The sequence below is a fragment of the Balaenoptera musculus genome, chromosome 4 (genome assembly GCF_009873245.2).
Source record: "Balaenoptera musculus isolate JJ_BM4_2016_0621 chromosome 4, mBalMus1.pri.v3, whole genome shotgun sequence".
In the NCBI taxonomy this organism is placed as follows: domain Eukaryota; kingdom Metazoa; phylum Chordata; class Mammalia; order Artiodactyla; family Balaenopteridae; genus Balaenoptera; species Balaenoptera musculus.
In genome coordinates, this window is record NC_045788.1 from 68862272 (window position 1) to 68887897 (window position 25626).

At 36.0% G+C, this 25626-nt stretch overlaps 1 protein-coding gene across 4 annotated transcripts in view; it reads right to left on the reverse strand.

Annotated features, from left to right (window-relative positions):
* The window catches only part of FGF12 (fibroblast growth factor 12), a 547790-nt gene that overhangs the window by 180036 nt on the left and 342128 nt on the right, over positions 1 to 25626 (reverse strand). For all 4 annotated transcript variants that reach the window (XM_036851670.1, XM_036851668.1, XM_036851667.1 and 1 more), the window contains one exon: positions 23032 to 23142. In XM_036851670.1, coding sequence (XP_036707565.1) covers positions 23032 to 23083 — 52 coding nt within the window. In that variant the 5' untranslated portion in view covers positions 23084 to 23142. The remainder of the gene's footprint in view (positions 1 to 23031; positions 23143 to 25626) is intronic.

Sequence of the window (25626 nt, forward strand, 5' to 3'; positions counted from 1 at the left end):
TGGTATGCTTTGGGAGATTTAGCAAGTCCATTAAAAACAAAATCAGTAAACGATTTGGAATGAGAGTTTTTAGCGGTAAAAGCTAAAAGCTATTCTCTTTGGGAGGGTCTGCATCTGCCTCCTAAAATCTTGAAAAATGGCAAATGACTTACCCTTATCTATTATTTATCTTCCGCATAGCACACTGGCTCTAGTCCTTTGTTACGCAGTGACAATTCCTCCTGAATCTCCAGTCTTCCTCTCCATCCTCAAAGCCACTGGCCTAACTCATAGGAACTGGGCCACACCATTCTTCCAAGTCCCCTGCATCTATCTACTCATGCCACTTCCCTGCTCACAGTTCCCTGCTTGATACCTCTAGTGAATACTCATTGTCTACAAGATAGATCCAAAGCCTTTACTCTGACCCTCAATGCCCTTTAGCACCTAGCTGTAAACCACACTTCCAGTTTATCACCTGTCACTCATTCCATTCACCATAAGCAGCTTCACAGAGCTTTTTGCTATGTTCTAAGTTTCCCCCTTGATCTTAACTAGACTGGATTTATTATTCTTTTGGAAAGCCTATCTTCCCTATTTAACTGAACCATAAATCTTATCCAAATTCTTCAGAGACAGTTGTTTCTTTTTCCATAATTATTTATTTCATGGGCATATCTCTGTTGTGGTATTTGGAACATGGTATTATAATTATTTGTTTATGCATCTGTCGCCGTCCTTAAGGACTCTTGAGGGTAAGTCTCTGCAATGTCTACCCCAGTTCTATGTACATATCTTATATTCAATAAATGTTATTGATTATAAGGGTCATGAAAAGACATTATTTCTAGGAACATTATTTCTAGGAAAAAGTTGCTTTTTAAGATAAAAAGAAAATTAAAAACTTAAACATCTCAGCCCAATATTCAAGGTTATGTACATATAGTCACAGCATACATTTCTGCTCCATTGCACTACTCACTCTAATATATTTATTTACTGCCTCTAGTAATTTGATCTTCTTCTTCCTACCTTTTAACTTCATGTTTTTGCTCACTTCACTGCCTCTGCTTGCAATGTCACTCTCCCCGTATCTTCATACCGAAACCCTTCCCATGCTTGAATGATACACCAAATACCAAGTGCTTTCTCTCACTTCTCAGCTCCCCTAGTCCTAGATTTATACTGTATTTATCACAATTTTTAATTTTCCTTAAAAAATATTTTTTCTTTCCCAATCACAACTAGTTTATAAACTCTCCAAGATAAGGATCACACTTAAACCACACTTGTATAACATGGAGAAAAAGAGAAAGCTGGGGAGGAAGAAAGAGAAAGACAGAGACAGAAACAGAGAGAGAGATTAAGAGAGAGAATAAGCAGGATAGTAGTACATATTCTGCTTATATTCAGGATTCAGGATCCCAGTAAACATTTGGTGAATAAAGACTACAATTATAAGCCAAATAAGAATCCAAGCATCTAATCTGACATTCAAGCATCTTCTCAATCTTGTTCTTTCCAAAACGAGTATTTCATTCTAAATCTTACATAAATCTGACTCATATTTAAAAATGAAACAACGGAATTGGTGCTGTTGAGGTCCGTAACAAACTCAATCACTGAATCACATGGAAAAAGTTAAGAAAAAAGGTAATAAAGGGAAATGATAGTTTATTCAACAAATGGTGTTAGGAAAACTGGATATCCACAATCCAAAGAATGAAATTGGACCCTTATTTTACATCATACTCAAAAATCAACTCAAAATGGATTGTAGATCTAAACATAAACCTGAAACTGTAAAACTCGTAGGAAAAAAACATAGAAGAAAACCTTCTTGACATTGATCTTGGGAGTGATTTCTTGGATATGACACCAGAAGCATAGGCAACACAAGCAAAAATAAACAAGTGGGACTACATCAAACTTAAAGCTTCTGCACAACAAAGGAAACAATCAACAGAATGAAAAGGTAACCTAAAGAATGGGAGGAAATATCTGCAAACCATACATCTGATAAGGAGTTAATATCCTAAATATACAAATACAACTCAGTAGCAAAACCCACAGATAACCCAATTTAAAAGGGCCAAAAGACTTGAATAGACATTTCTCCAAAGATGATGTACAAATCATGAGTAAGTACATGAAAAATGCTCAACATCACTAATCATCAGGGAAATGCAAATCAAAACTACAATGAGCTATCGCCTGATACCTGTTAGAAAGACCACTATTAAAAAAAAAAGATAACAAATGTTAATGAGGATGCAGATAAATTGGAAACTTTGTGCACTATTGGTAGGAATGTAAAATGGTGCAGCTATTATGGAAAACAGTATGGAGGTTCCTCAAAAAATTAGATATAGAACCACCATATGATCTAGCAAACCCACTCCTGACATATATCCCAAAGAACTGAAATCAGGATCTCGAGACTGTATCTGTCCTCTTATGTTCACTGCAGCATTATTCACAATAGACAAAATATGGCAACAACTTAAATGTCCATGGATGGATGGGTGGATAAAGAAAATATGGTATATACTTATAATGGAATGTTAGCATTTAAAAAGAAAAAAATCCTGTCATATGTAACAACATGGCTGAACCTGGAGGATACTTTGCTAAGTGAAAAAAGCCTGTCCCAGAAAAACAAGTACTGCGTTATCCCCATTATACGAGGAAATAAAATAATCAAACTCATGAAAGCAGACAGTAGAATGGTGGTTGTCAGGAGCTAGAGGGAGGAAGAAATGGATAATTGTTGTTAAATGGGTATAAAGCTTCAGTTATTCAAGAAGAATAAATTCTAGAGATCTGTTGTAAAACATAGTACCTACAGTTACTAATATTATAATGTCCACTTAAAAATTTGTTAAGACAGTAGATCTCATGTTAAGTGTTCCTATTAAAAAAAAAAAAAAGCAAAGGGGATTTCATGGGTGTATGCATATGTCCAAACTCATCAAATTGCATATATTAAACATTCAGGTATTTTTGGTAGGTCAATTATACTTCAGTAAGGCTGCTTTTTTTTTTTTTTAAGTAATGAAGGAAATGGTAGATGAATTGCATTGATACACCCAGTTCTCCACTTCTCCCTGTATCTGTGCTTTGCCATATAAATTTGCAATTCTCTGAAAGGATATTCTGCCCTACCCCTTGATACTGGGCTGAGCCATGTGACTTGTTTTGGCCAATAGGATGTCAGCCAATGCAAGCAGAGTCTTGAAAAAGAGCTCAGGTTGGCTTGTTTATGCTTTTCTCCTCTGCCACGGCATTGAGAAGAACATGCACAGACTAACCCGCAGGTCCCAGGAAAAGGATGTAAGACACCTAGAGAACAACAGAGTGGCCTCGGTAATCCATCCAACACCATTCTAGATTAATTGATTGATAGCTGACCCCTAGATATGTAAGCCAGACAAGATCAGTAGAGTTGCTTAGCCAACCACCCCAGACACATGAGACATAAATACTTGCTGATACATGCAAATGGGGCTATGTGATTGCTGGGTACATAGCATTATTGTAGTAATACATAAAATGAATAGCAAGTTATTCACTGGGGGACCTGGGTGGTGGATTTGAAATTTCCTGAAATCTATAACAAAAATTTCTCAAATTTGATAACAATCCTCAATAGGTACATGAAATGATTATGAGCTGTGAAGCTAAGTAAACTTTTATAAATTAAAAAATAATAATAATAAAAGGCCAATGTTGATTACTCATGCTACAGGAAGGGCTGAATTATCTTTCTACAGATAATGTATTATAAAATATGAAAAGATGTTCAAAGATTATACAAACAAAATAATGGGAAAGAAATGTATAGACTTGTACACATGAAGTAATTAATTAAAATATTTTATTACTTCGCTGGACTTTATAATCTTTGTGATAGATTTCAGCTCTTTAAAATTTAATCTTTTATGATTTATTTTCTCACTCTACTCATTTTTGTACCTAAATTTCATTTCACTGTTATATATATTTTTTTTATTTTTTCAAAGGGTATGCCCAAAATTGTATACGTTTTAGGACCTACAAAACTTAAGTCAGTCTCAGGTTGAAATTTAAATGGAAGAAGAGAATGAAAGAAAAGTAACTAATAAGAAAGGAAAAACTGAAGAGATTATACTCCTTCAATGCCTACTTTTTTTTTCAGGCATCATGGTAGGCATTTTGACATGTAAAATGTCACTTTAAAAATAAACTAGGGACTTCCCTGGTGGTGCAGTGGTTGGGAGTCTGCCTGCCAATGCAGGGGACATTGGTTCGATCCTTGGTCCTGGTGGATCCCACATGCCGCGGAACAACTAAGCCCGTGTACCACAACTACTGAGGCTGCGCTCTAGAGCCTGTGAGCTACAACTACTGAGCCCACATGCCACAACTACTGAAGCCCACGAGCCTAGAGCCTGTGCTCCACAACAAGAGAGGCCACCACAATGAGAAGCCTGCGCACCGCAACGAAGAGTAGCCAAGTAGCCCCTGCTCACTGCAACTAGAGAAAGCCCGTGCACAGCAATGAAAACACAACACAGCCAAAAATAAATAAATAAATAAATTTTTAAAAATAAATAAATAAACTAAATTGACTATTTGGCTTTATTTCAGGATATAAAAAGCCCTAATTTGAGGGCAGTGCGGGTACAAAGTAAAAAAAGAAGGGAATGAAAAGTGCTATCCAAAACTTTGGAGTAAGTTTCCATGGCCTTAGCAGAACTCTCATACAACTTCTTGTAATATATCTCTATTCAAAAGTCATTTATTCTTTCCATAAATATTTACTGAGCACTTAGTATAGGTCACATGGCATGCTTAGGCTAGGAAAACAGTGACATATTCAACAGATATGGTCCCTGAGGAATACACCTTCATCTGTAAATCTCCCTGAGGCTCCCACTATTCTGTGGGCAAGTTGATGGCACAGGAAACTTTTATTATCCTCATTGCCTAGCAACGAGGTCTTAGAAGCATCTTGGTCTTAGAAGCTACTATTCAATAATTGCCAAATAAATAAATGATTCAGTAGTGGTTTCTCTTTAAGCTTGCTTAGTCATAGCTTTTCTAGATCATATTTCCATACTTAAGCATGTAAGAAAAAAATCAAAGATAATATTTACCACATATGGAATGTATTTAAATATGGAATCTAAAGGGAAAGCCAGAAAACCTGCATGATACAAAGTTTGAGAGGGCAGGAGCACAGGATGCATAGGGCTGGTGTGTGTGTGCATGTGTAGGGTGATGCATCTTTTTGAGAAAATGAAGAGGAAAGGAAGATTTTGGGGAATCTATTACAACCAAGATACTGGACATCTCATAAAATTATATTGGACTAGAAAAAAGTACTTTGTAAGAAATGCTATGTTTTTTTTTTTTTTTTTGGAACAACTCTGTGAGCTAGGTCCTTTTCTTTACTTTTCATTTTTTTGTTGATGTATAGTATTATGTAAGTTATAGGTATACAACATAGTGATTCACAATTTTTAAAGTTTATATTCCATTTATAGTTACTACAAAATACTGGCTACGTTCCTTGTATTGTGCAATACTTCCCTGTAGCTGATTTATTTTATACTTAGTAGTTTGTACCTCTTAATCCCCTACCCCTATCTTGCCCCTCCCCCCTTCTATCTTCCCACTAGTAACCACTAGTTTGTTCTCTATATCTGTGAGTCTGTTTCTTTTTTTGTTGTTGTTATATTCACTAGTTTATTTTTTACATTCCACACATAAGTGATATCATACAGTATTTGTCTGTCTGCTAAGTGAAATAAAAGTGCTGTGTTCTTATTCAACTTAATTTTGATCTGCCTATTATCCACACAAGTTATCCCAGTGACAAAAAGGTGACAATCCAAAACACATCAGAAAGCACTTAATGTTACAACCAAAGAAGATGCAAAGAAGAAAGAGAAGAGGAAGAGAAATAGGGAGGGAGGGAGAGAAAAGTTCATTGCAAATTCTTCTTTACAACAGGTAAATCCAGTATCCTCTCAAGTAACTTCTAAAGATAGACTCTTATTGCTTGTAAAAATGTACAGATATAAAAGAGTACACTTGTATTTTGAAATTCTGGGTTGAATTTGCAGAATGTGCAGAGAAAAAGATGCATTTTATGACCCATTAAAAACCCAAATAAATTTATAGTGGAAGATACTGAGATAGAAAAGAGATATTTGGGTTTATAATCTGCGCATTCTCAATATCAGATTGTCTTGAAAATTCATACCATTTCCCACACTTCAAAATGTTCTCAATAAAGATGTTTTGTTAGAGTGTAAGTAATATCATATCCTACAAAATCTTAACCTAAAATTAAGTTGGTACCAGGTTATTTTCACCTATAATCCTATAGTCTCTTACAATAACACATGTAATTATAATATTTATGATAATTTTTGTAGGTCACTCAACTGGTTTTCCGTTAGTTATGAAATTAATATTTATTTCTGGCATTTATTTATCATTTAATAAGGTCAATTCTCCTCCCCTCCCCATTTTCAATAGGAAAATGCTATTATTGAATAGTCAGCAAACTAGGAGATAGTCTGAGCTCTTAAATCCTCCAACACAAAAGCAGTTACTTAAATTATGGTACAATGGAGTATTCACTCAGACAAATTAATTATTCACTCATCCTAATTCCACAGTATTCCATACACAGCACTTATCACATTGCTTTTTCATATTTATGTCTTTGCCTGAGTCTCCCAGCAAAGTAGGAATTCTTCAAAAGTATGAAATTATGTTTCTTTTTCATCCAGAGTGCATTGCACAGTAGAAGCTAAAATAATTGTGATCATCAAATTTAACCTCAAAAACAGCATTTCTTACAGAAATTAAGGGAAGGATGTAATTGTCCCTACTTCCTTAGCTTTAAGTCAAGAAAACAAGACCAAGGTGAGGACTAAACTTCAGTCCAAAAGGCACAGCTCTGGTTTACGAGCCCTAGTTCTAACATTTACATCTAAAATGTAAAAATTGACATACTTTAGCCTATGTTGATTCAGTGCTTTCAGTCAGCGTGTCTTATTTTGTAAACAATTGGTCCAATAATTCAACTGTCTGACTTATTTTGCCCACTGAACTTACTGACTTATGGAACTGATTAGTAGTTTGGGGCTTAGAGACTTAAATTTTTTCTTCCAAGCATTGGCTGATAGCAAGCATTGTGGATTTTCAACTTAGTGAAAATGAGCAACATGATGATTCCTTTCTTTGACAGGAGCTAGTAGAAATATTTGCCTTAGCTTTGGTAGAAATGCCGCCACTGGCTTTTAATCCTGATATTATCGTATAACCTTTCCTGTGTTACTTCAAAGATGTTCAAAAACTTGCCTAATTAACAAGTCAATTCAATGTGATTCTTTTTTTCATTAAGGTGAAAAATGAAGCATATCACTGTTGATAATGAAAGCAAATGCCTGTCATCACTCATCTGCTGCAGCCTATTTGTCTTATACAGAAGACTCATCTCACATTCCACTTGAAGAATTCAGTGAACAGCACAGGTGTCACTCCGTAAGATCAATGGGCAAAAACATCCTCCAAGAAATCTCTGCATGTTTTGAAGATTTTAGATTTGTATCTTCTACAAATCTTCCATCAAACACTATGTTGCCAAAACTGACACTATGGCCTATTAGGTTTATTCATGAATTCATCACCTGTATTCCAGGCACTGCAGTGGTGTAAAAGACAGGCACGGTACCTGCCATCATGATGATGAAAGTCTAAAATAGAAAAAAATAACTCCACACGTGTACTCTGCCTCCATCTTTACATATGGGGGCACTGAATTCAGCTCAAAAATGTGGTTTTGCCAGAGTCATGAAGTCAGCCAAGGAAGGTATACTTAGGTGCTGAGGGTTGTAAGGCTATATAATATTGTTGCTCTTAAGAAATATAAGAGAACTTCTAGTAACCACAACCTAAATAGTTGTAAAGAAAGTAAGAAAAAAATGAAACTATAATAAATAAATTTGGAAGCCTTAAAAGAATTTTTCAGCCAAGCAGAAATGCCCCACCCAGAAAATATAAAACCTTTAGTTCTTAGTTAAAATTACACACAGACAATATAAGTTAACTTGCTTGAGATGGTTTAGGTATGTTCAACCAAAGCTTTACATTTCATTATCACTAATTACCAAAACAAGAAAGCACTTTTGAAAATTTATGCACGTAATATTGATGAGCAATTATATATTTAAAGAGTGGAAAGCCAGTGAAAAAGCCACAAAGGAAACATTCATGATTCTACTCAATTTACATTGTCATTGACACTCAAATGTTATATTTACTGATCGCAATGAATATATATATATGTGGTATATGTATATTCATTCCAAAAATATTAAGTGGATCTATAGAAATAAATGTGTTAAGATATTTTTAGAAATAGAGGAAAAAATTTGAAAAATAAGATGATGATTCTGTCATTACTCTTCTCTACCTTAAAATCTCTCTTTTAGCCCATCACTACTATAATCCCACCACATTTCACCTATTACTCTATTGCAATGTTCAGTAACTTTCATTGGTCCCCCACATCCTAAAATGTAAACTTTAAACTCCCCCATGTGTCAGTTAAGGCACTCTAAAATATGGTCCCTTTGACACTTCCACGTAATCTCTTTGCTTCATCCAAATTAGCTCATTTTTCCCCAAGATGGCAGGAACTTTCTGCACTAGGTGACTTTGTGCCTCCTTATCTGAAATGCAGTTCTCCTAATCTTAGCTTACATATTTTGTTCCTATTCTTCAAGATTCAGTTTAAAATCCACCTTCTCTGAGCACTATGGCTTTTGGGGATTGCTCCCATCTCTGGAATCTGGTGATTTTTCTAATCACTTGGCAGTACCAGTGCTACCTTGCATTATTAAATTTTGTTTTACATACACGTTCAACCTCGTCTACTATCCTGGGAGCAGCTAGAAAGCAGAAATTGTACTGCAGTCATCTTTGTAACCCGGTAACTAGAACCCAGTTGGTCCTCAGTATGTTGGAGTTAATGAAGATGAGGCACGCGCACGGCAGGCGTCCATGAAACTCCAGTCATTTTTTTGTAGCTGCCTGAAGCTATGTCTTAAGAAGTCGTTTGAGGCTCGGCCACAAGAAATGTTGTGAGAATTTACTGACATCTGTTGGAGACCCAGGAGGGGCCATTTATTTGTCATCTCCATCTCGAGGGCCTCCTTTTACAATAAAATATCAGGGAATATTCCATACCAGGACAGCAATGATTTGCTCTGTATTTAAAACAAATATCTTATTGTGTAACTCTGTCTCAAAGATTTTTGCTGTATATTACAACCTACGGAGGAGTTTGTTTTTCTTTTTTTAAAATTCTGATGCCCTGGCCATACCCAGGCCAATTGAATAAAAGTCTTCAGAAATAAACCTAGGTACCGGTATTTTTTTAACCTCTTCAGATGATTCCAACATGCAGCATTGTTAAAAAGCAATTTCATATTCAATAGGTCTGAAGTGGTTCTAACAAGCTCCCAGGTGATGCCATTGCATAGCAAATCTTACCAGTCCATAGACCAAAGGTAGGTGTGGCCAGTATTGGCATCTCCTGCAGCTTATCAGAAAGGCAGAATCTCAGGTCCCATCCAAGACCCACTTAATCAAAATTTGCGGTTCAACAAGATCCCTAGATGATCACTATGCACTTCAGGTTTGAGAAGTACTGTTCTAGAGAGTGGTTCTCAAAGTGTGGTCTTGTGAACATGTTAGAAACACAAACACTCTGGACCTTCCTCCAGACCTACTGAATCACACATTCTGGGGTTAAGGCCCCCAGATCAGTAGTTTAACAAGTCCTCCAGGTGATTCTAATGCAGACTAAAGTATAAGAAGCAATTTTCTAGAAGAAATCACTGCTCTTACACTTGACTGCACTTTGGAATCATCTGTGTGATTTTAAATGAATACTGATGGCCTGGGTTCCATCCTCAGAGATTCTGACTTTATTGATCTGGGCCTCAAGTTTTTTAAAAGGTATCCAGGTGATTCTGATGTGCAAAAATTTTGGAGTCATTTTTCTAGAGGACTTGGATATAGGTTGGAGGTGGACTGTCTTCCCTTGCATCTTAATAGGACTTTCCCTTCTCAGATTATCAGGAGAAACCAAGGACTGAGGACAGATATGTAATTGGATTCATTCCACTGCCCCCACCCCTGAGGGTAATTCCAAGTACAGTGGGGTTTAATCCTATTTAAATTAGACTTCGATCAAATTCTCCCAAAGATGGGAAGGCTGGGTCCAGGACCTAGATGAGCAGTGAAACTGCAGATGAGGTTCCAAAAAGGCTGTTACACAGTTCCTCAAAGCTCTGCTCAAATCCTACATTTTCCCTGAAATTACTCTGGATCATACTTCAGGTAGCATAGATTTCTCCTCTCTAGACTTTCCAAAGCACTTCCTTTCAAGAGGGTAAATTTGATATTATATACTAGAAGTCTTTACATATAATTCCCATTTTGCAGATGACAAGCTATGGTTTCAAAGTGCTAAGCAAATTGCCCAAGTTTATGCAGCTGCTAAATGGAGAAATGCATATTAATATCCATAACTGTCTGTCTCTAAAATCCTATGGGCTATCCACAACACCACACTGCTTTCCCACATATCAGGACTGATCCCTGGAACATACAAAAGCAACAATAAAAATGATGTCTCTGCCAATATCTAAGTAAGAGGAAGCAAAGAGAGGCTTTCTTTAGGACATTTTTAAAAATTCAATTATAATACTATGGAGTGGGCTTAGTAATGTTATACAGACATATTTTGACATGGGTGTGTGCTCCACATTCTGTCTGTGTCAGGGAAAGCAGATGTACTAAGTGCAACCTCACTAGATCCTGGCAGCATGCCTACTCAGTACCACTCTATCTAGGCTACTGAATAATACATGGAAATATATATACACACACAAACACACACAGCCTACACACCTCAAACTTCCCAAGTCAGATATATTTAAAAGGCAACCAGATTATTTAAGATCTTTAAAATTATTGTATAATGGTTTACTATTTCAAAAAAAGTTTTAATTTATAGTTGAAATACATTGAACATATTGAAGAAAAATCCTCTCAAGTTCAATGTTTAGCCTGCAAACCACCATAATATTTTATAAGTAAGTCATATCCCCTTCGTAATGCTTTTTTAAAGTGTTGTGAGAAGAATGCAGTGGTATGATTTTTAATGCACTAGGAAATATTAATGAGGAAAGAGAAATTAGGTATTCAGGATAAAATGGTAAAGGCATTAACTCTGGAACTAAACTCACTGAGTTCAAATCCTGGGTCTATCTTTTAATATCAGTGTGACCATGGATTAATTATTCAAACTTCCTATGCCTCAGTTTACTCACCTTCAAAGTAGGAATGATTACAGTACCCCCTTTATAGGATGGTTATAATACTTAAACAAGTAAAATTTATAAAATTTTCATACTTGTACTAGACACTTTAGCAAGTACTCAGTAAACATTACCTATTATTATCTAATGTGGCCCAAACTCATACATTAAGAAATAATGCTTGGGGCTTCCCTGGTGGCTAAGTGGTTAAGAATCCATCTGCCAACGCAGGGGACACAGGTTCAAGCCCTGGTCCGGGAAGATCCCACATGCTGCGCAGCAACTAAGCCCGTGTGCCACAACTACTGAGCCTGTGCTCTAGAGTTGGTGAGCCACAACTACTGAGCCAGTGTGCCACAACTACTGAAGCCCACATGCCTAGAGCCCGTGCTCGGCCATAAGAGAAGCCACCGCAATGAGAAGCCCGCGCACAGCAATGAAGACCCAACGCAGCCACAAATAAATAAATAAATAAAAAGAAATAGTGCTTGGCACATAGGTGACTGTTTTATTTTTCAAATCCCTCATTGTAAATACAGTTATTTCGTACTTCAGGGTAGGTAGTATGCTCCGGAAAATATTGGTCCACATGTGAATAAAGTTATAATTTATCCCTTGTTTAGTTGGAGGCCAGAGACTGAATGCCTAATTGAACCAGCCACATATAACAAATCCCAATTCCATTCATTAAAATCTATTAAGTTTGAGGTTGCAGGTAAATCAGTATAATCTCTCAAGCAATAACTTATATAAAGAAAGGAACACAGGTTATGGATATAGTAGAACTGAATTTTCCTTACTCTGTCTTGAGCAAATCAACTCACTTTCCAGAGCCTCAGAATCAGGTAATTTCAGGGAGATTTTAATAATCTCTAATTCATCACAACTCTAATACCCTTTTCCACTACTTCAAGACCCCCTGGCTGCCCTTTTTTCTTACCCTTAAAGCACCTGAGTGTATATTTTCTTTTTCCTGCAACATAAGCTTAAATTTAGCTGTTGGTCCTAGCTGAATAATAAAAGCAATGGCTCCCTCTCTTCTGGGTAAACGTACCATTTACATACTTTCAGAAAATGATGCCTCTGTAATTATCACCATAAATATATATTCGCATAACACTTTGAAGATCTATATAAAACTGTCTTCTTTTACTATTATTGCTATGGAGTTCACGTTTCCAGGCTAAGCATACTCAATTTTCCTCCTATTTTCATAATGGAAAATGACTTCCTTATCCATCCTTTAAAGTCTCTTAAACTGTCATTCTCAAAAAGAAAAAAAAAGCAAATGTGATTTAATTTGCAATAATCCTTCAAGCTAGGTGTTGTTTGACAAAATCGTATTCATTTTTGTTGCAGCTGTTCTGAGAACTCACTTTTATTCATTTATTCAACAAATACTGAAAACTTAGTAGGTGCCTGGCACTATTCCAAGTGTTGGGGATATAACAGTACAAAATGCAGACAAAGCTCCCTGCCCTGTGGAGCTTATACTCTAATTAAGCTTTTAAATTTAAATGGTAGTCTGATTATTGTTACTATGAATTAAGCTATCCATATCCATTATTAAGGCCCTGTTACACGCCAACATAGAGATAAGCAGACATGGTCAATGGCCTCAAGAAACTTATAAGTTAAAGAGAGTAGATACATCAATACAGATTAACGTGCAAAAATACCTTGAGATATATTGTGTATGCAGAGGAAAAAGCAGGATTTCCAGTTAAAAACATCAGGAAAAGTTCTCAAAGACAAAAGGCAATTGATCTTATTTTTAGAGGATGACATTATTACTGGAAAAAATAACATAAGCAAGTATGAATGAGCTAAATGTGTGGTATATGTGGGGAACATTTTAGTGGAGGTGGGAGATGATAAAATAAATAAGGGGACTTCCCTGGTGGCGCAGTGGTTAAGACTCTGCTCTCCCAATGCAGGGGGTCCAGGTTCGTTCCCTGGTCAGGGAACTAGATCCCACATGCATGCTGCAACTAAGAGTTTCCATGCCACAACTAAGGAGCCCACGAGCTGCAACTAAGGAGCCCGCCTGCCGCAACTAAGACCCGGTGCAACCAAATAAACAAATAAAATTTTTTTAAAAAATAAAATAAATAAATAAGTATATTACATAATGGTAAGTGGAGTGAAAAATAAGTCAAATTGCCAAGGGAGAGTGAAATGTTGAAGACAGCGATTGAAATATACATAGATTAATCAGAAAAGTCCTCCATGAGAACAGGTTTCACTTTTGAGTGAGGGAATGAAGAAGATGAGGGAGTGGGCTATTTAGATAGTTGGAGGAAGAACATTTTAGAAGATGGGGGTAGGAAGGAGCATGATTGGCGTGTTAAAGGAACGGCTAGGAGACTTGTCAAAAGAAGGAGGAGAGAGAACAGTCAGGAGGTAATGGGCAGGATTATGTAAAGCCTTATTGGTCATGGGATGAATTTGGCTTTTACCCTTAATGGTGTGTAGTGAAAGAGACTGAGCAGATAAGTCAGTTTATCTGACCTATTTTAACTGGGTCACTCTGGCTGCTGTGTGGATACTAGACTGAAGGGGGAAAGTCACAAGTACAAGATTAGTTAGGAAGCTATTGTAATAGTCCGAAGATGAGAATAGCTTGGACTAGGTAGTGACAATGGGGGTATTCAGAAGTGGTCAAATTCTGTATATATTTTGAAGGTAGAGTAAATGTACTACTGTTTTCAAATTCAATGCAAAAAATTATTGCACTATCTGTTCTCACAATTTTGCCCTTTTTTTGTAATGTGTTTAAAAGGGAAGTTTCAAAGGTAAAAACAAAAATCATTGCCAGTTTATAGGCTTTATAAGTTTCAGATCTGTCAGCAATATTGGAGATGATCTTTTCCAAAATCTCATTTTACAGAGTAGAAATCCAAGGAACAGAGAGCTTACATGACTGAAACAAGATCACACAGCTAATTAGGGACAGGACCTAGACTAGAAACCAGGTTATCTGACTCACAGCCCAAGCTACTTTGTCTTATAATTGGTGACATTTAAGTGGTGTATATTCTTCCTTTGAAGTTTTTTGTTTGTTTTTGCTTTGTTTTGTTTTTATTTCATAAACATTGAGGGAGAACCACAGGTATCCCAAACTCAAAAGTCTTTAGGACACAGGCAGTTGGGAGGAAAATGTGGGAGAAAGCAGGTACATCCATTGCTTAAATACACTGATTTTTTTTCTGAAGTGTGCCAGCTAAATGAAACATATCTGCATACCCCCCAGTACGGGATCTTGGAAAATATCCATTGCTGTCCTAGGCAGAAGGGCAAATAAGGACATTATTCCTTATCTACACAAATGCAGATAAGGAACTGCAGTATAATGTGACTTCTGCAACTATAAATATACACACGAGGTTCAAACACAGTAGCGAGAAATGAGTAATTAATGTGGAGTTTTGTGTGAGGGAGGGTGGCAGTTGAGGGGGATGGCTGGAGAAGGCTTCACACTGACAAAGGAGATAAGAGCTTTGAAGGGTTCTGAAGGGTAAGAGTGATTTATCAGGTGGTAAGATTGGTGAAGTCATTCCAATCAAAAGGAATTAGCATGTGTAAAAGCTCCAAGACATAAAACTATATGGTATAGACTTATATCATTATATACGGTTTTTTTATCATTCCCCAAACCTGTGTTTGATCACATAACCCGTCTAGAATTGAGCTCTGACTCTCTCCAGGAAATACATCAAAATGGAACCGATTCCACACATGTTTGAGATACTAGAAAGTCTGGATTTCAGTATGCTTTTCAGTCTACCTACAGACCCATGCTTTCCCTATTACATCAGGAATCAGGTTCCCGTAGAACTAGGTATGACAGTCCCAAGACAGAGATTGCTTCATTAGCAAATGTGAACACTCCAAATCCTGGGTGCAGAGGAGCATGCCCCTTCATACCTCCTGCAGTGCATCAGAATCATCTGGAGGGCTTGTCAAAACACACACTGCTAAGCCCCAGCCCTGAGGTTCTATCTGATTCAGCACGTCTTGCGCGAGGCTCAAGAATGTGTTCTTCTAACGAGTTTTCAGATGATGCTGATACTGGTGGTCCAGGGACTGCACATTTTAGGAACCACTAACTTAGAGCACTGCTCCAGACCCTCTAGCTTAAGCACTTTTAAATTCTTTCACGTAACAACAGCTACCACCAGTAAGAATTCTACTTCTGTTAAAATGGTCACTGTCTATAAGCTCCTTGCAAACAAGGACTCTTACCCCAACAGATGAGAATAACAACAACAACAACCGACAACATTTAACCAGGTTTTCGGCATTATTTTAAGCATTTTTCATGAATCACCCATTTAATCTACACAACAACCTTCTGATCTAAGTACTATTATTATCCCTACTTAACAAATGAGGGAAGTAAGATGTGAAGAGGTTAAATAACTAACTCCAAGGCAAAGAACCTCAAGTTAGATAGCCTGCATTCGATTCTGGCTCTATCACTTATATGTATGACTCTCCAGATCTTTATATACACCTTGAAAATATCACATAGGGCTTTACAACTGAAGATTTCCTGTCAGTAACATACCTTTCAGAACAAATGGTATTTATGGAAATGGAATCTGTCGATCAGTTTTTCTGAGCATACATTTACTTCTATATGAGAATTAAAGAAAAGGCTATAAAAAGCTTAGAGATTCTCTGTTCCTCTCATTTTATAAAACCAGAGATTGTATAAATCTGACAAAATTTATGTGACTTGCCCAAGACCAAAGCACTGGTCACCTCACAGAGCCAGGAATAGACTAAAGATAATCTCAGTCCTTAGTTCTTCTAGGAATACACTTGGTGAAGTGGCTCCCATCAGATTCTTAACCACTATGTATATGTATACTTCCTATCAATATGCCCATAAATAGTCATACAGCAACTAGGAAAAAGGATAATTTCAAATGGCTCATGTTTTACTTTACTAAACAGAGGGGTACATGAGGGCAGAAATCTTAGGATCGAAAGGAAATATAAGACATAAAAAGGAACAAAGCCAAGGTTAAAAAAAAAGTCTGAGGAGTTATTTCCTTATGAACATATGTGAATGGGCAAACTATTCAAGGAAATAATTGGTTCTTGTTCAAGCTTTCCATAAATATCATTTGAAGGAACAGTCTTTAAAATTGAAACACAATCAACAAAAACAAATTTCTAACAAGTGTCCATTACTTTTCTTCTAGCTATGAAAGTCAAAAGGCAATATTTTTTCTTTATTTAAAAAAAATCAAGTGAGGTAACTGCATTCATAAGCTAAGGCTGAATATTAATTTTGCTCTTGAAAAGGCATGCCACTGTAAGAGTAACAACATTACATGTACCAAAGTGTTGCTCAAGATTATATAAATAAGCTTGCTTAAAGAAAATCAGCAGGATAACGCACGCATTTCTTTTTCTTTTCATCCAACTTGTAGGTATGACTTCACGCATACAAATTGTGATATATTCTTAAAGTATAGAAGACACTAGAAGAAAATAATATCCCTATAATGGATATGGCGTAGCCCTCGCTCACCCATGACTACTATAATGTGTATGTCTAAGTAGGTGAAAGAGATGAACTCCATGTCATCTCTTTCACCTAACAAAGGTCCCTTGTTAGGAAGACAGAGCATCTTTATAATTCTTTGCAGCATCCCTTATGTCCTTAATGATTTTCTCCAACTAACCATTTGGATCATGTTTTTGCTCATTGTTTAGCAATACAGAGCTTCTGTTGGCTTTGGCTGTGTCTGTATACTTGTGATTGGTGGTATCAAAACATCGTATGTCTGGGATTGTATGGAAAACATAGCTGGATGACTAAATTTTTAAATTTCCAATTGGATTTCTGAAACTCAGATACAGGTCCTGTTGAAATATATATTTTTAATGCTGAACTCATGGAGAATTTAATACATTCATAAAATCTGAAGAAACTGTATTTGTACTTGTAACTGGTAGTTAGGAACACAAAATATTAGAGGTCTAGAATCAAAAGTCAAGAAATAAAATTCTAGATTAATTAAATATGAAGTATAAAAATGAAACAATTCCTTACTAAAACATGGGAGGGTTTTTTTATAATCTTGGAATGAGTACAACACTTCTAAATAGGAAAGAAAAGCTGAGGGCATAAAAGTGTATTTAAAATAAAATAAGGCATGGCAAAAAAATTCAGAGGCAAACAACAAAATGAGTAAAGATATTTGAAACTCACATAACAGTGAGCTGATTTTTAAAATATAAATAGATTTCTTGCAAATGATAAAACAGACACTTAATAGAAACAAATATAAACAGACATTTTATAGGAAAAGAAGTGCAGGTGGCTCATAAACTATATGAACAAGTGCTCAACCTAACTCATAATAAGAAAACTTAAAGTTTATGTTTTTAGGTAACAAAGAACCAAAAGTCTGATAACACATTGTGTTGACTAGAAAATAAGGAAACAGTCACTCTAAGTGTAAATTTGTATGATGGAGAGGAAATAGCTATCTTTCAAAAATATAAAAGCATAAAACCTTGACCCAACAATTCCTCTTCTAAATATCCATCCTCTAAATATAGTTGCACACACGCAGAATGACTTCTGTACAAGGATATTGTTTATAGCATAGTGTGCATTAGCAAAATATTAGAAAGAACTGAAATGTCCTTCAAGAGGAAACTAGGTTAAATAAAATATCCCATTTAAATATGTCCTAATATGGAAAAGTCTTGTAAATACAACATTTTAAGTTAAGAAAAAGTACTGAACAAGATTAGATAGATAGATAGATAGATAGATATAGACATATACAGATATATAATATTGTGTATGTTGTTAATGCACAGACTGCATCTGGAAGAATACCAAGAAATGTGGCCAGGTGGCAGAGAGGGGAGGGACAGAAAATTGCTTTTGACTATGTTAATGTCTTCTAGTCAAAGAAACACATCCACACATCTGTGGTTAAACAAAGTTGAGTTCATTGACTCTCAGCGAGGAGGAAAAATATACACCATGGCAGAACTGGGGTGTCTTAGTAAGGTGTAAGAAAGGACTTCCAGGATTTGGTCTCATGTTAAGTGATTTTTAAGGGGGCTCAAAGAAAGCAGATTTATTCCAAGTGGAATGCTCTTTGGATGCAGGTGTAATTCTATAATTGGCTATCTTAATAATTCTTATCTAGAAGGCAAGAAGAACAGAGCAACATCCTGTTCCTGGTGATGAGGCAGCACCCACCCATATAAACCAGGATACAGCAATATTTGATCATTTTGTAGTTTGGACAACTTTCTTGTTTTTGTCTGCATTCAGATATGATTACAGAGTGGTCTTGTTTTTGTCCTGATCCATCATGGTCACAGTGGCCTTGCCTGATTTGGCGTTCTATGAACCTGTTCACATTCGGCCTGCTGCTAGCGCCGAGCCAGCTCTTGGCTGTCAAGAACTGTTTTGTTCTTCTTCAACTGTATATCTTTTTTCGTGCCTTTACAATTCTGTACCATATACTTATCTTATCTATTCAAAATAATTTTTAAATGAATCTCAAGACTGAAGGAGACCTTAAAAGTCACTGAGTTCTGAAACTATCTCAACTACCACCACATTCTTCCCCTCCCACACTGAAGGGGTTTTTTCATAAACCCTCTACAAGTAACAGTACAGCACCTGCTTGAATATCTTCAGTTTCACCATTGTACTCATTTATCAGGCAGCTCATGCCACAGTGAAATGGCTGTTAATATTTTTGTTCAGAGAAAAAGGGAACAATGCATTTGGTTATAATATCTTAATTGTTTTCACCCCAGCATGTTTGACCTCTTCAAATGTATCTTCTCCTATGGAAACTGGTGGAGCAGAATAATTACCTTTCTAATTTTATGTAAAATGTTCCTATTAATACTCTCCAAACTGCAGTTGTCTTTTTTGTGTCAGTGTTCCAACACTGTTTTACATCTTTGGTATCATTACACTTGCAGAGATTTGTATCTGTTGCTGCTGACAAACCCATTTGGTTTTGTACTCAATTACATGTAATTAGTCTTTTCTTCAAGAACAAAAGAACAGGTGTCCTATCAATTCAATCCAAGATACTATGGTAAGGTTGGTTGGACCTAATGATGTCTACTGAACCAAACAGCACACTTCTGACAGATGCTCATAGTAACAAGATTTTTTTTTTCCAAACAATCAAATGCTTTTACTCCTGCCCACACAAAGTAGAGAAAGAAAAGGCATTTTAACAACTTAGAGGTTTATAATTTTCTATTAAAAAACATGAGTAGAATTTAAATCCTTCTCTGATATTTTTATCTCAATCCACACTCAGAAAATGTAAAAATAAAAATTATTTGTTTCATTGGATATTTTTAATTAAAATATGTGTGGGGGGATCAGAAGAAAGTACTTTAGTCAAAAAACTGGCAAAACCTGAATAAAGTCTATAGCTCAATTAATAGTATTGTACCAAGGTTAATTTCCTGGTTTTGATAATTGTACTGTTGTTACATAAAGTGGTACCCATTAGGGGAAGCTGGGTGAAGAGTACACAGGAATTTCCTGTATTATTTTGTAATTTTTCTGAAGTCTAACATTATTTCAACAGCAAATGTTAAAAATATTTAGGTGGATAGAATATTTAGCCAATGATCAAGAGAAACTTTTACACATGCACAAGGACACATTCATTCATTCGTTTCGATTTTTGTTGAGTGCTTACTATGTACTAATGATCATTCTAGGTTCTAAAGACACAAATGTACAATGGATGGCTAGTGGGAAGCTGCTGCATAGCACAAGGAGATCAACTCGAGGCTCTGTGATGACCTAGAGGGGTGGGATAGGGAGGGTGGGAGGGAGACACAAGAGGGAGGAGATATGGGGATATATGTATACATAAAGCTGATTCACTTTGTTGTACAGCAGAAACTAACACAACATTGTAAAGCATTTATACTCCAACAAAGATGTGAAAAAAAAAAAAAAGATACATTAAAGATCAAAACAAAATCTCTTCACTCATGAAACATTCTCCTGCTAGGAAGATCAAAAATAAACAAATAAACTGCAACAATATGCATATCAGGTCATCACAGGAGCTATGACTAGAAAAAAAAACTAGGGTATCAGAATAGGTCAAGGTGAAACGTTTAGTTTTATTAAGAATGGTCAGCGAAGGCCTCTTCAACATCTACAAGAAATATTTTAGCAGCACTATTTGTAATTGCCTTAAAATAGAAATGATAATTATCCACCAAAAAGAGAATGGATAAATATATTTGGGTATGTTCATGCAATGGGATACTTTACAAAAATGAAAATGAATAATATAAAGCAAATATATCACCATATATGCATCTCACAACCATAATATTGGGGAAGAAAAATACATAAAAGTTATATATAGCAATGTTCCTCTTATAAAAAGTTTAAAAACATGCAAAATGATGTTATGACTGATGTAAGTATATGCATTATATATATATGAAAAAAAATGTATTTATAAAACTGCACAGAAATAAAAAATGTCAAATTCAAGATAGTTGTTATGTCTGGTACTGAAGGGAAAAGCAGGACTCCACCAGAAAGAGCACACAGGGGTTTCAAAGGTATTGATGTTTTTAACTAAACTTTAAGCAAGGGGTTGGGTGTCCAGATGAATTTATCTAAGTCTTATTATTTTGTATATTTAAACTCCTTTTAATACCAACATATCAATAAATGTATGCAGTAGTTTGTCTTAATAAAAAATAAGATATTTTAAAGTTGTGAATTCAGACAGTTTCTAAAAGTTTCTGACAAAATGTAGCACCCTCAGTATGTGTGTTATTCGTAATGCCATTACGCCTCTATGTATACGTATATATATTATGTATATGTGCGTATAAGTGTGTATATTTATATTTGGTTGTAGATCTATATTAGCCATTGACCCAGCATCTGCAGAGAAAGCACTTTCAATTATTTTTCTAAAAACATTGAAGGAAGGTATTTGTGTTGGTTGACCCCACGCTTTCACCCTCACCTCTCTGCCACTGCCCCGTGATAAACGTCACGGATCCACAGGACAGCTGTCTAGGTAACAGCTGTATCCTGTGGCTGTGGCTATTTGGCTCACTTGAGGATTGAATCTATCTTCATCAATTTATAATTTTTCAATTTTTTTTTTAAGTTGGGTGGATGGTTCTGTCTGACAAAGGATATTAATATTATCATCTACAGCCACATCATTTTATAGAAAAAGAAACCAGAACAAGGGATACCCCAGAGATAGCACGGGTGACACAGCTAAGCCACATCCTTGATTCTTTCCACTTATACTTGTAGCTTCACTAAATCTGAATTCAAGTTCAGATGTAATAAATGAAAATTCTACATGGAGAGGAAAGCATCCTCATTCTTCTGTACTCAGTTAAACCTTAAATCATTTAAAGAATGCATTCCCACAAACATAAACCAACAGTGCAAACCACAATAAGCTTATCACCTACTTGGCAGAAAATGGGATGAAATTCTTTTTAATAAGATCTTTTCTTTATTGTAATTCATATTTTGTAATGTGTAACATTAAGTGAACAAAGAATAATTTAGAAGGGGTGGACAAGAGCATTTTCACACTCTAGGGATTGTAGCTCTTTCCTGAGATCTTTATTTTTAATTTAAAAGATAGTTCACCATAAAATATCAGACTTCTTAGATTATCTTATGCAACTGGGTAGAATGTCAGTCGAACCACAAAATCACCTCCATCAGAAGACAACTCAATTGGATATAGCTTTAATGAGCATTTACTATGTGACTAGTACTAAAGATCTAGCAGGGAATACAGACAAACTTTGGGAAACAATATGATGCCCTGTATAATTTTAGAACAACACGAATTTCCCCCCAGGTATCTGTACACGATTATTCAGAAACTGAAAGATATGATGAAAGTGATCATTCTTGGCTCTGAGGCTTGCAATCAAAATTCTTCTGAAATGCAAATATACTCTCTCAGACCTTGATGATTTGTTTAGTTATCAAACTTGTCACCTATATAGTTAAATTAGTTAAACATTATTTCCAGGGATATTATCAATAATCTATTAATGTTTGCATTTTATCTCAAAAAACTATAAACAAAATTGCAGTTCTACCAGTCTTTATTATCTTGTTATCATAATATTTTAATATATTTTTCTTTTTAAATCAATAATTTTGTCCTCAATCAAAATAAAATAACGTGTAATATACATATGTATATATTCAATGTTTACCTTGAGAAGTAACTTTGGTCTTCCAGAAATGATGTTCTAAGAATTACTATAACATGTTTACTGTTTGGTTCCAGGATTAAAATACCATTTTGTGCTGGAAGGTCTGCCTTGCTTCTATGAATACTTAACATCATCCTGACTACAAACAGTGGGATGAGAGGAAATTCTTGTCCACTGACCGGTCAGAACTCCTTCAAGCCTCCTACCTTCTTATTGAGTACATAATCTCTGTCCCTTACTGTCTCCTAGCTATAGGGAATCATAGCAAAAAGGATAAAGGAAAAGACACCAGCTTACTAGTAGTTGAATAGTTCCAAAGGTAGCCTGGCCATGCTTTAAGTCTAAGATACACTGGGCCATACATTTGATTGTAACTGGATTGCAAGAAGCTAATGTGCCTTACTGTAGTCACTGTTTTCGTCCTTGGTCCCGTCAATGGTACCATCTGGGTGCATCTGCAGGAAATATCCCTGCTGGCTGAATAACCTTGTCACAATTCCTTTCAGCTGGGGTTCTGCAGAACAAAATGAAATGATTATTGAAATTTTTTTTTAATGCACACTTGCAAATTGTCAAAAACATTCCTGAAGTAAATGCATAAATGTCAGTGGTTTATATATTGAAATAACTATTTGAAAGGAAGGCATTTTGGTAACATATCTGTACTTTTTTTTCTTTCTAGAGGCAGATCAATAAATCTCTGCAACAGTAAACCAAATGTAAATGAATAAAAGCTAATTATGATTAGAAAATACAGAGGTGTGCTAAAAAATGAATTATGTCTCTCCCTCCTGCATCTAGTGTCTGGCTGCAAGATGCCACTAAGTTTGTGGTCCCATTCCAGAATCACGGTTCAGACCAAACTGCCACTGTAATTGCTAAGCTTTCAGCAGTCATAATCAGGTCCTGGAAGACTTCTATTTCTGCTGAATGACAACTATCTATCTTTCCTGGGCTTTGAAATTCTGATCAAATTCAGGCTTGGTTGAGAACCACAGGAAAAAGCCAAACCCCCATAGCCATGAGATGTCACTGGAAAAGTATGTGGAAACAGATTTCACCTTCAGTAAATACTTCATCCGAGTGAGCCCCAATATTACAAAAGTCATTTTTCCAGCACACACAAAAAAATCAAGCCATGCATATTTCTGTATTTCAAACCAGAAGTGGTCTTCAGCTTTTAAAAACACCCTACACACAAATACCATCAAACTGATCTTTGTATACCACATTTGAATTTTTGTATAGCAGCTAACATAAATATTTAAAGCTTTCTCACTGTGGTACTAGCTGCCAGCCACAATCTATTTTCTACAGCATTACCACCATTCTTCTTTTTTTTTTTAACATCTTTATTGGAGTATAATTGTTCTACAATAGTGTGTTAGTTTCTGCTGTATAACAAAGTGAATCAACCATACATACACATATATCCCCATATCTCCTCCCTCTTGCGTCTTCCTCCCATCTTCCCTATCCCACCCCTCTAGGTGGTCACAAAGCACTGAGCTGATCTTCCTGTGCTATGTGGCTGCTTCCCACTAGCTATCTATTTTACATTTCGTAGTGTATATATGTCCATGCCACTCTCTCACTTCGTCCCAGCTTACCCTTCCCCCTCCCCGTGTCCTCAAGTCCATTCTCTACGTCTGCATCTTTATTCCTGTCCTGCCCCTAGGTTCTTTAGAACCTTTTTTTTTTTTCAGATTCCATATATATGTGTTAGCATATGGCATTTGTTTTTCTCTTTCTGACTTACTTCACTCTGTATGACAGACCCTAGGTCCATCCACCTCACTCCAAATAACTCAATTTTGTTTCTTTTTATGGTTGAGTAATATTCCATTGTATATATGTGCCACATCTTCTTTACCCATTCATCTGTCGATGGACACTTAGGTTGCTTCCATGTCCTGGCTATTGTAAATAGTGCTGCAATGAACATTGTGGTACGTGACTCTTTTTGAATTATGGTTTTCTCAGGGTATATGCCCAGTAGTGGGATTGCTGGGTCGTATGGTAGTTCTATTTTTAGTTTTTTAAGGAACCTTCATACTGTTCTCCATAGTGGCTGTATCAATTTACATTCCCACCAACAGTGCAAGAGGGTTCCCTTTTCTTCACACCCTCTCCAGCATTTATTGTTTGTAGATTTTTTGATGATGGCCATTCTGACCGGTACATCACCACCATCTTTGTCTCTACTTCAGTTTTGGGCAAAAATTAGACTATTCTAGCACATTTATAGCCCTATTTCATAAAAATTAGTAGAAAAAGAAAAATGCTGCTTCTGGTGATAAAAATTGAGGCAAGGATAGAAATCATATGACTGGTGAAGTAGTTATGTGTTATCCTCAAAAAGACAATCAATGAATTTCAACTGACAGTGTCATTCCTTCACCAATTTATTAAACCAATATTTACTCAGAACCTCTTTTTTTGGGCAGGCAACATGCTAAGTACTGTGTGTTAAACTAAACAAATTTATTGATGTTTGAGTCTAGATAAGAGTTCTAGATAAGGATCAATGCAATAAAATCTTTGGGAATGGACCTGCTCCCTATGACATATGTCTTTTGCACATATGACTAGATCACACATACTTGGGAGTTTGAGGCAATGCCTATATAAACATGTCTTCTTCAAAGCAGTCCTAAGAAGTAGAAAAGTTGCCCAAAAAACTGGTAATGAGGAAGTAGGGTATTAAAAAAAGAACTAAACTGGAAATTAGGCATTCTGATTGATAACTACGTATTATTACTGTGGTTAAATAAATTCAATGTATTTATAATTTGAGCACCTTTGACTTAAAGTCTCTTTGATTTGAGAATCTTCTCCTCTACGTAGTGCCAGAAATCAAGGCATGGAGATTCATTCTCAATGTGTTGTCTCCATGCCCCTGACCCCCAAGGGACATGTAGGAGAAGCATGTAGCTAGCTAACCTCACTGCAAAAAAATATCCTGTACCCCTACCATCTATTAAGCCCTACCAACCTT